The sequence below is a fragment of the Hyposmocoma kahamanoa genome, unplaced genomic scaffold (assembly GCF_003589595.1).
Source record: "Hyposmocoma kahamanoa isolate Upper Pololo Valley unplaced genomic scaffold, ASM358959v1 67, whole genome shotgun sequence".
Taxonomy (NCBI): domain Eukaryota; kingdom Metazoa; phylum Arthropoda; class Insecta; order Lepidoptera; family Cosmopterigidae; genus Hyposmocoma; species Hyposmocoma kahamanoa.
This window is the reverse complement of record NW_020653855.1, coordinates 3,801,277-3,813,885: the sequence shown is the minus strand read 5'-3', so window position 1 is coordinate 3,813,885 and position 12,609 is coordinate 3,801,277. Positions and strand designations below refer to the sequence as shown.

At 33.6% G+C, this 12,609-nt stretch overlaps 1 protein-coding gene across 2 annotated transcripts in view; it reads left to right on the top strand.

Moving 5' to 3' along the window:
• Window positions 1-4,463, top strand: part of LOC113232235 (synaptotagmin-7) — an 85,715-nt gene extending 81,252 nt beyond the window's left edge. For both annotated transcript variants that reach the window (XM_026466898.1, XM_026466897.1), the window contains 2 exons: window positions 1,481-1,693; window positions 4,108-4,463. In XM_026466898.1, coding sequence (XP_026322683.1) covers window positions 1,481-1,693; window positions 4,108-4,208 — 314 coding nt within the window. In that variant the 3' untranslated portion in view covers window positions 4,209-4,463. The remainder of the gene's footprint in view (window positions 1-1,480; window positions 1,694-4,107) is intronic.
• Window positions 4,464-12,609: the final 8,146 nt, after the last annotated feature.

Below are 12,609 nucleotides of genomic sequence, written 5' to 3'. Positions count from 1 at the left end.
ACTAAAAGACATTTTTATTCTTGAACATTGATAGAACACAAACACGAAACGAACAGTAACAAAAACTTCGTTTCTTTCTTGATACATAAAAACTGTTGGGATATTTGCTTAATTCCCATGGAGCATAGGATGGTTCTCGCTTAGCTCAATTTCAAAAATATATGTGGAACCAAAATTGATATTTTGACGACCTCGGCGACCCAACGTTTCGTATTGTGGGTGCAGCACACTCTCATAGCCCTAGGGAAACCCTGTGTCGCGGATGCCACACATAGACAACCACAAATTACACAAAAACTCACGAGAGAAATAAATGTAAGCCACACAAATATTTCTTATTGAAATCAGTTACCGGAAAGTGCGCGAAACTGAATTCATCCCCTAGTTTCCCACCCTTAGAGGTGGAATACTTTCTTCAAATTTGAACGGGACCAATAATGAGGTACCCTCTTTCCAACAAAAAAGAATCTTAAAAATCGGTTCACAAATACCGGAGTTATCCCTTAACATACATACAAAAAAATATAGTCGAATTAAGGACGTCCTCCTTTCTTTTAAAGTTTATTAAAAAAAGTTTTTCCTGGAATTTTCGAGACGTTCTAAAAGTCTCGATTGTTTTTCCCGGGACGCGACAATGCAGCGAGACAAAAAGCGCCCTACTTTTCACCCTGACCTAAAAAATTCTTATAACTCGAATTAGTTTGTTGTTTAACTTTTGTTTCCTATAAATCCTTCAAATCCGAAACATTCCCTTAACCTGAAAAAGAGCTTTTCTTAATATAAACCAGCGTTTGGGTGAGGCTTCATAAATCATGACTGGCTCCAAGATCCAATTAAATTGAAATTGGACTCTTGAATTATTGCTCCGCTTTTCTTTTGGGACCTCCTGTTTCGTTTTTCATGAATTACTTTGTATTATAAAGGTTTATTATATTTCTAAATTCTGTTCCAAGCCATTGTGCCAGAAAAATAAAACCGCTTGGCTAAAATTCTAAAGCAATCACTCAATAAATGGAATAAGTAACAATTTCACGTATATTTTGAAGATATCGACTTGATATCTCATCACTTTTTCCAGCAGATGCTAATCTTGTTTGAAAAATGTTAGGCAAAAGCTTAGAGCTTAGAGAATGGAAAAAAATCCATAGTCTAAGGCTTAGAGGAAGGAAAAATCAAAAGTGACTTTATTTCTCAAATATATATTTGTGAATAGTCTATGGTTGCATAAGGCTGTACGGATCGGTTCATTCAATTAAAGTAATCAATCAGTGAATCGAAAATTTGATCACAATCGAACAAAATATCTAAGTGTAAGGATTTAGGTGGCGAGTCGCGCCCGGTTCGACACGTCACAATTTAAATCATTTGATTTTTTTTTCTATAAGTTATTTGATTTTAAATTATACATAATATTTTCCTGCTAAGGTCTACGGTTTGAAATAAACAATTATTAAATAGATAATATTCTCTCGAATTCCAGATCCCTACGTAAAAGTGTGGCTGCAGTTTGGTGATAAGCGCATAGAGAAGCGCAAGACAGCTATCTTCAAATGCACATTGAACCCTGTCTTCAACGATTCCTTCTCGTTCAATGTGCCCTGGGAGAAGATACGCGAGTGTTCCTTGGACGTCCAAGTTATGGACTTCGATAATATTGGGAGAAATGAACTTATTGGAAGGATACTTCTTGCCGGTAAGTAATGAATAATTTTATTTTTTATTTTAGGGTATGTACTAAACAGTTTACATTCAGTGGAACATGTTTGAGATACAATGTATAGTCTTAATCTGGAATGTAGACTTACTTGTACATACAGCATTATTATGCGAAGGGTAAACGTAAATTTACATAAGGATTACAAAAAAAGAGGGAAAAGTGAGATTACAAACTTAAAAGTAATGCGATTAAACATTCACATAGGTATTGATTTGGCAGTACTAATGAGAAGACGAGTTGATATATTTGCGGAGATTAGTGCGAATTCTACAAAGATTGTTGTCGAAAACATCAATGTGACCTCAATATTCTGATGTTAGTATATCATTGTTGTAGGCTCGGCACATTCTAGTCACAGGGTTATAAAAGGATGTATTATTTCGATAGACATTTAACACAAAGGACGACAACGATTAGGTTTAATGCTTTTGGGTGAAATATACGCAGAGAACCCTGAATACATTAAGGGTGCAATATAACAACGCTTTTAGGATGCTAATGGGGCTGCCGCGACACTGTAGTAAATAGCATGTTCACGGAGGCGCACACAGATGGCTTTCATGACATTATGCGCAAGTAGGCTGCCTCACTCATGATGCGTGTGCGCGGCAGCGCTAATAGCGTCCCAGCTATTGTTGCCAACAGGCTGGACTGCCCCTACCAACTACATTGGGTGCAACTACACGTGCGTAGGGTAGTGGTCTAGGCGTGACATTTCACTATAATTAAGTAATTTTGTATTGTACTAACCATAACACGTAAGAAAAATTTACTGTATTCTGACATTATTATGGATCATGGTCCGAAGTTAATAATTCTATTCTATTCTATTCTTAATGTTAAAGTTAATGTGAGATAGCAGACTAAGAGAAACAAGGTTACCGTGTATCAGCTTATTCAAGACAACAATATTTTATTTTCAAATTTCAAACTTGGTCAACCTCTCTTGGCAAGTTGCAAGGGTGCGACCCAGACCCGATCGGAATGCGAAAATTTTAAGAGTCTCTTTCTATGCGGTTGGAGTACAATTCGTAATAAGAGAACTATATAACACAGCTGTACTCAAGCAAACTTCTTTAAAGACTGTTGAAGAGGTTAATGAAAGTGAAGGTCTTCTAAAGTTTTTAGTAGCTCTTACGTTTAAACCTAAGGTTTTATAGATCATTATGGTTACATCGTATCCAAGTCATAACTTGGATACGATGTAAAGGTGGAAATAGAAATATATTGGAATTGAAACTATTTTTTCTGATCACTAAATTTAGTACATTATTGAAGAGGCCCGGAAGTAAGGGATTGCCGGACGAATATCAGTTACAAGTATTAATTGTATTTATACGAGTGAAGCAATCGCTGTTCCCGCCGAGGCATGTATAGTGCTTTTCTCACACAATGTGAGGAAATAGTAAAAGACTGAAGAGGGGACGATGTATATTAGAAAAAGTAAAAAATATATTAATTAATATTATACATGTTGAGACAGGTTGGTTTTGTCATAGAGGAAACAACTCTTTGTCGGCGTAAGTCGGTAAAATACGTAGGAAATTCATTAATCACGATGTGTACGTAATTGTGAGAATTAGAAAATATATATTGTCTGTGATATTACTTATTTTGCGTTTAACTATGGTGCAAGAATATAGGGTTTTTGTAGTTACCTTTTTTTATAAGAATTAATGTTTATTTTTAGTACACTATGTTTTCAATTTCTTAATAATTTACTACGTTTTAAGCTGATGGCTTTGTAGTCAATGCTTAAAAATAAATAATGATAATACATTATGCGTTATTGATATTTTTGTGAAATAACTGCATTAGTTTTTATTATGACGATACAAAGATTGAACACAGAAAAAAAATTCTTTCTTTTAACTCGATTACTTGACCCATAGCTCAGTTAATAAGAGCAATACTACTTTGCAGTATGGTCGTGGGTTCAAGTCTCATGAATGGTTCTGGTGAAATTACAGGCACATGGGATTTATCAACTTATGTCTCAAAGTAACGGGCGTAGTGGCAGTGCCCCTCAGAGCTTTGTGATTTAAAGCTCTGAGTGGCACTGTAACTGCAATCGGTAGGCGTGTCGCTTACCACTAGGTGAACTACTCGTACGTGTTCGTTCTATAACTTGGTATCATAAAAAAATGTTTTCCAATTACAAAAAAGTTGGTCAAATTTGCAAACACGCACACACACACACACTCTCTCTCTCTCTCTCTCTCTCTCTCTCTCTCTCTCTCTCTCTCTCACACACACACTGGCCTGTACATTGCTTGTACCAAGGGGAAAAGCACTACAGGACTTCCTAGTTGGAGTGAACTCGAAATGACATTTTTCACTGAATAAATATTATATACAGAAATTAAAGTTTGTCCATTTTGGCGTTCCAGGTAAAAATGGCTCCGGTGCGACGGAAACAAAACACTGGCAGGACATGATCACGAAGCCGCGGCAGACGATCGTCCAGTGGCACCGCCTCAAACCTGAGTAAATCTCAAGTTTGAGTTAATTGTTCTTTGGAGACTGGGTGACAGGCAGGACTTGGACATGTGGACATCCTCAAATTCTGGATATAATGTAACAAAAACTTGAGGCAGTTCATTCTTGTCTTTCGCCATTAAAGTACGAGAATTGTCAGGCACACGTTCACTATCACTAAAAAAGGTTATGAGCAGCGCGAATTACAAATGGCCGTCAGTGAAATATATACACGGAGTAAAAATTCAAATCCGTTTTTTCGAAGTTATTCATTGGAACCCAAAACTTTATTGCAGGTTCCGGTATTGTATTAACAAATTCAAAAAAAGAAAAATATTTTACGGCAAAAAAGGCGTTAAAATCTAAAAACAAAGATCTGAAACAAGCACATAGAAAAATTCGCAAGTTCTGCTGGTTCGTTCCGTAGCTTAGTTAAAAGAGCGTCACACACGGTATGCTGAAGGCGCTGGTTCGAACCCTGCAGGACATTTTTCTTAGTCTTCGATCTTTGGATTAATAATTAATTCAAAAACGGTTTAGGAAGAATTTTGCTACGTGTATATATACTGTATAGTAGATGTGAAAGAACTTCGACATTTTCATGATTAGTTAAAAGAGGTTCAGGGATAGATTCTCAATTAACAAATTTGTGAAAGTTCTGGGAAACGGGCTTTTGTAAATTGTTTCAGATTGAGTATTCTGGGTAGTGCCATTGAAGTTTTTAGTTAGCTCTCGTACTTGTACGAGGTATTCTCAAGTTTGAGACCAGATTATAAAATAAATTTAAAAAGAAAATGATAAAACGTCACAAGCGTCATAAGACTGAAAGTTAAATACGACGAACGGAGTCTTCTGTCTCTAACTTTCCCCGATCTATGACGACACGCTTTTATAATTTTTTTTGTTTTTTTAAATTTTCCCGAAAACGAGAGCAATTAAACAACTTTATTTTACATAGGTACGTGACAAGGAAATTATTATTTATATGTATTTTTTTAACAAAACTGTAATCTTTATTCGTTTATTACTAACACTTAATAGAACATCGAATTAAAGCAAAAATTGATTTTAGTGTTTGTTCTTACTTGTCATATACACTTACGGTTAATCTTAAATTCATTTTCAAATTTTACTGTACAGTGTATACCTTAGAATACCTGAGCCCTTAGCGGACCTTTTGATTCTGAGAACCTTCTAAAGGCGGCTTCACACGGCCCATGGTCTGTTTTGTGACCCGCACCGCGCATTTCGCGTAAACGCGCAGTGGAAAGAGGATCCACCGAACGCGCCCATGCTTACTCGTGCGACTTGTTCGGATCCGCCGCCGGTCTCTAACTTCAAAGGCGGCCTAGCTCTCGATACAAACTCGACGACCCGAGGCCGTCCGGACTTATCCGTTTCGCGAGCTCGCCCGTACAAATCGCCGCGTTTGATATCACGGGCCGTGGGAACGTACCCTTATGCATTTTACAGAAAAGTGTTAAAGAATTCCATGGTTGAAATTATTTAAGTAAGTATACGTCATTCACGAATGGTGCATTCTGGTTTAAAGATGATGTTTGTTTAACATTTTTCTTCACATTTGTCTACTCAGAACAAAATGGTCGGTTAGGGGGTCAAATATCTTAGGGCATCGATTGTACAATAACTTATAGACAAATTTCATTGTTTTTTTTTTTGAAAATGGTTCCTTCAGCTGACAAAATGTTAAATTTTTTTTTATTTTTGCAATTTCATCCTCTCTGGTAATATTTCAAAATTATGTTTTTCTTCTCAAATGTATAAGTTGACGTTTTATTATCATTTATTAATAATAAAAAAAGTTGGTCGATCAATGTTAAGAAGTTTAATAAAATTGTTAGAATATAAAATAAATGTTAAATCGTAGATGTCATATTACGAGAAATGTCGGATCACATCGCACAAATCGTATTTTCTTTTTTTTATATTTAAAAAAAGAAACTTTTCCATTCTGTGATTATTTTTTGCCATTTTGCACTACTTGAAAATGTTTAAATTAAGTACTTTTGCTCACTAAAATTGTTTTTGTTCAAATTACTATTCACAGATTGCTTGCTCATTGCTATGACAAAATCGCCATCATTAAGTGACAAAAAACTATATAAAAAAATATATAACTGCCAAAATTCGATTCGAAAACAATAATTATGGTACGTTTCACAACTTTTTAAAAAATTCTTGCATATATTTACTGGAACAAATTAAAAAAAAAACAGTTTTTATTTCAACAAAATGCTTAATACCGACTAGTCGCATAATATTCTAAATTACTTGTTAAAAATAAGGGGAAAAAAAAGTATGAATAAGATGGCGTGTATTATGGTTGGTCAATTTTAGGAAAAAAAACTGTCACAAATCTACTGGATCAGGTTTTGGAAAAATTTTGCCAACAAAAATAATGCAAAATATTTTATTTCGATGAGAAAAAAAATGTTTTTTAGCACGTAATTTTGAAAAATAGTTAATAATAATGCTTGTTGTTACATGTTATCAAGCTTACCCCGTAGTTTGGTTCGATGTTGGAAAAAAATGATGGTTAAAAAAATCACTATAAAATTGAAACATTGTATACATTTATAAAAGTTTTATATAGATAATTAGAGTAATTTATAGGCGTACTTACAAAGTAGCTTGTTGTACTAGATGTTAGATGTTTCAAGATTAGTTGCCACAGATAAGAAATTAAAAAACTTTTATTTTTTTTAATTCCTATAACAGAGCTTCAAGGGTCGATTTTAGAATGCCAATCTAATTAGCTGTTAAAATAATAAAAATAGTCATTAGAAAATAGGATGTAAATGCCTTAAATCGGTGTCATCTGTAATTGCGCAATTATTTTCTTTTTGTTTTTTCGCAACGCGTTGCGTCAGATCGCTTTGCATACTCGCCTGGCAGTGTGCGTTTGGCATTCCAGTTTTGTATGCAATCGTTTGTAACGAGTCTGGTTATTTAGGCCGCCATGTAAGGAAAACATAACCCTCTTTTATAGCGCATTCTGGCACAAGTCGCTGACAACACCTTGTTTTTTTTTCTGAACTTTACTCTGAACTTTTCTATTGCCATATTTTAAATATTACTACATTTTAAGTCAAGCATAATAATATGAGTAAAATGAGAAAAAAAACTATAAGCTTCGAAATTAAACAATTTTTTCGGATCAAAATCACGTGTATTTTTGTTTTTTCAAACAAACCTACAAAACCTATAAAAAGATGGTTAGTTTGAAAAAAAAAACAAATGTCAAATCATCAAAACCTATGCCTAGAGTACCGCACTGTATGGATGCGAGACGTGGAGAACAATAAACAAAGACAGAGTGAGATCGGAGTCATTTGAAATGTGTTGCAAGAATGGAATAAAATAAAATTAATTAAAAAGAGATCGAATGAGGAAGTTTTGGAAAGCGTTGGGAGGAGAGAAAACTTTTCAATAAATAAAGAGATTGCAATACTGTATATTTATTATAAATTTATTATCAAGGGCTTAATTTAAACGCATTACTTTAGGAATGGGTAAAAAGCCAGTCGTGCGAATATGGAGGAAATATGATGTGAAATCAGGCTGCAAAATTTGTATATGCAATCCATTTTTTGCACTTCAGTAACTTTGTGCTTTAAGATACGAATTTGAGAAAGGCGACGATTTGTAACGTAGTAACAAATGTGTGATAATTGAGGGGAGAATAAAAGGGAAAGGAAAAAAGAAGATCAAAGTGAACAGCTGTAAAGAGGTCAAGGAATTGACTATGAACAGTGATGAATGGAGGAGGCTACGCCGACAAGAGTCTGGCTCTTAATTCTAGGGTCGGCGGATTAAAGCACACAAGTTAAAAAAGTGCATTTGTTAATATATAATAATTTTTTTTTGTTGTTTATAGTGTTTGGAGATATGAAGAGAATGATAAAATTGAAAAAGACGCCTCTAAAATAAAGTTCCAAATTTATGAAGTAACAAATTTTACTTATGTACTTTAGACGGTAGATGTATTAATTTAAATGTCGTTGAATTTTGACTTATTTGCTTTAGTCCGGCGACTCTTTAATTATTAACGATGATTTTGAGATCCGAAAAAATAGTTTCATTTCCTATGTGTAAAAATCGCGAAAACCAAGTCGATGTATAAACTTCTTCTTTATCATTATGCGTAGAAGTCAACGTTAACAAAAAATCTCAGTATCTGTACTCGGAGTACTCTGGTATTAAAAAACCGACCTCAAAAGTTGATGGAGTTATATCTATTTGCCAAGTTTTGTTGAAATCGGTTACCTCACACCACATACGTTGCTCTGATCCCAAAGTATTATGGAAATCGGAAACAACGACGGTACCACAAACACCCAGACCCGAGACAATATAGAAAAGTTAGTTTTCTACACTGACCCGGCCGAGGTTCGAACCCGGGACCTCAGAGATGGCGACCGACATGATAACTGGTGTGCGAGCCACTCGACCACAAAGGCAGCCAAAGTGTGCGAAATTTGAAGCATCCCCTACTTTGCCACCCTTACATATGGAATATTTTCTTTGAATTTAAATGGGACCACTACCAAGGTACCCTCTTTCCAACAAAAAAAGAGTCATCAAAATCGCTTCACAAATCCTCCATTTTTGAAGTCAGTTAATAAGTATAGTTTCAATATGCCCGGCCAATTGGGCATTATAATACATTAATGAAATTTTTTCTTTCAATAATAACAATCAGAAAATTACTTTTCTTGTTTAGACAAGGTACTATTGGTGACTCATGTATGTTCTCCTTATCATAACTGACGTAATCGACATTTTGGAGTAACTGAGTTATTGGCATATCTAGAATCAGCAAAACTAACTCTACAACACCCTATAAGCGGTTTTGTTGTATCTTATTTAGTGTCAGTTTTATTGTTAAGCTAAATCAGCGGCTAAAAAGTCGTTGAAAAATCAAATACAAAGATATAACAAGAAGCACATAGAAAAATTCGTGAGGTCGGCTGATTCGTTCCGTGGCTTAGTTGGTATAGCGTCTGGCACAGTATGCTAGAAGACGTCGGTTCGAATCCGGCCGGATCGAATGAGTTTTTTCTGAGTGCTCGATCTTTGTATTAATAATTATAAAAAGCAGCGTAATTTACATTTTTTTATTAGCAAAAAAGAAGTTTAGGTTTATTATGACAAGGAGGGCGATATCTTCACTTCTCTTATTATTATTTCCTCTAATAAATAACTGTACAATTGACATCTAAATAAACAGAACCGTTACCAAGTGACTTTTTACTACGTAAAATTCAAATTGTATATCAACAATTCGATATTATCATTTCTTGAAAATAGTTTATGTATCTATAAACAAATATCACATTATTGTTAATAACTCAATATGTATTTACGATATCACAAGTAATAATCGTAAAAAACAAAATCAAATTATTTTTTTTCATCCTTCTTACTAGTAATTCAAAATTTGAAATAATGTAACATCGTCATTGATTTAAAAAAAAGCGATATAACACAAGACACGTTTGCACGGCACGTTTGTGTTGGATACAAGCAACCGGCAATTAAAAGCGAATTTTCTATTTTCATACAATTGCGGTTGCCACAACCGGCGACTGAATCCGGTTGCCGCAACTGGCGACTACGTCAGTTCCATTTTAATTGTATGAAAATAGAATATTCACTTCTAATTGCCGGTTGCTTGTAACCAATACAAACCCTTGAAACCCCATGTTAGTTTGAAAAAAGCTCGATATTTTTTACTCTACTATTTTAAACTCATAAAAATTATAAGGCCCTAGTTGAAAAACAAACTGCTTTCTATTTATTTTTGCTAATATTGTTTATAACATATACATATATATGCTATGCTTATATATATTTAATTTCAACATGAAGGGTGACAATATCGTAACTCGCACAGACTTGTGAAAACCGATTACATCTGTTGATATAAACAACATTAAACCCTGTTGAAGCCTGGCGACCATGTAGTCAGCTACTTACGCGAAAAAGAAGAAAAAGCCTCCGCTCACCTTTTTATGTTGTCCTGGTATCTCAGCATATTTGAAATATTGTGTGATGATAATATTTATATTGTAATAAAAAACCTTTTGGAAATTAATATAATTGAACTTGAAAAATTTATTCTCGTATTAAAAATTATTTGTAGGAGTCATCAAACGTCAATTCCATTTCCAACATTCCAGTACGTCTTGTGCAAGCAAAATAATGATGAAATATTATAAGACCCACGTAACAAATCACTATAAATAGATGATAATGAATAGAAAGAAATAAAAATAAGTTATTTGGTAACCTTATGACAACATATATATGACAAAATGATAACAAAAAATAAAATAACCGTAGGTTAAAGCACAACACTGTTTGCGTCATTTATATAGTACCACGGAATACGATACTACGTGACTGCGTCCGCAACGAAGCTCATACGTACTACACAAGTTTTACGATGAAACTCAAAATTCGATACCATATTTGACGCTTGACGTTTCGGAGTAAGGTAACAAATATTTATGACAAATCACGATCATCGATCGTTGCTTAGTATTTCGTGGTAGACCAAGTTTAGTTGCCTTGTACGGTCTCCAGTCTCTCACAAGGGATGCAGCATTGAATTTTGTTTGGGATACAGCATTTAATTTATAAAATTTATAAATGCTACACCAGTCACCATCGGATGTGTCATTGTAGAAGTGGAATTGACATTAGCATGTTTATTGACTGTTACACGAGTAAAATATGATTTTGTAAATAAAATCTATAAATGATTGAAATGATGATTGTTAGAGGTTACGCTATGCGCCCTTCATGAAAGCTTTTTTATTTTACTATCAAGGCATATCTCTGGTATTGATAGGCGAGTAAAGAATAAAAAAAAATTATAATGTAAGTGTAAATCGAAGGTCAACATGAGAGGAATTATACTAATAAATGTATATAAGAAAAATAGAAAATATTTACAAGATGTCGTCTTAAAAGATTGAGCTCATGAAAATTTGAATTAGTAAATTAAAAATTTACAGAAATAATTTTAATCTTCCAATATCTACTACCTCTTTTTCGCTATTTTTACGCAATTTTAATCTACGAATTGTAGCATTGACATTAAAGGAAGCAAAAAATATGTGACACTCTTGGAAATCAAACTGTTTCTTGCATCTAAATCGCGTATATTTGTTTTTTCAAACATACGAATTATTTAGATGCGAAATAATATAACCGACAAAAATAAACCAAAAAAACAACTTCAAAAGTGTGGAATTACATCTATATACCAAGTTTTATTTAAATCGGTTAACGGAAACTGGGTTAAATGCAATAAACCGGATCATCCCCTAATGTACCACCCGAAATATTTTCTTAAAATTTTAATGAGACCTCTACTGAGGTGATCCATTTCGAACAAAAAAGAATCACCGAAATCGGTTGACAATACAAAGGAATTGAAAATCTCCTCCTTTTTTTGAAGTCGGTTAAAAATAGTTTCATTTCCATGTGTAGCGATCACGAAAACCTAAGAACTTTATAATTCACTCTGGCATCTGTGACAGATTTTGCATCACCAAAATGTCAATGTTAGGTCTCAATGAATTTTAAAACTTTTTTAACAATTTTTAACATCTGAAATCTATATTATTTTTAAAAAAATTATCAAAGCTTAACAAAAAATATTTGTGATGGTGAACTCTAGAACATATCAATTTTCGTTAACACATGATGACTTCAAAGAAGATATATTTTCATGAAACAAAATATTTGGAATATAAAAACATATATTTTTGTCCCATTTCAATAAAACTAAATTTTATTTTGTAACTTTACTACTGTTAGAATTGAACTTTTAAATAACCGCTTTCAAAAAACTCTTTCTATATTATAGTGAAAATGTTTTCGTTAAAAGTTAACTGTACAAGTCAGTGTTGCTTTTTGCTTAATGTTAAGTTTTATCATCGTTACATATTTAATCGCAACTAGTTGTAGAGTGTGACAGTGAAAATTAGTTACAGTTGAAAGAAAACTACAGGTCTTATGAACATCCTTTTGGCTGTTTGCGGGTGTTTTAGCTGAAACCGCGAACTTGTATATTAAACAGGAGCGCGCAGAAAGTTAATAAAACGAGCCGAGTGAGAGGCTTCAAATTAGTAATGCGTCTCTTTCTTGTTCATTCATTTTTCAGACAGGCATACTGTTTTCAACTTTTTAGTTTTTGCAGAAAATATGGCCGCTTATGGATGGCCAAAACTACTAATTTTATTTCATAATACAAATTTGTATACTTATATGATATGCTATTTCATAATAGAATGTTTCATTGTTGTTATAATTTTTTTTAAGCAAATATTTATATCCAAATTTTAAAAAGTTAACAGACTAGACCCTACCTAAGATGATTT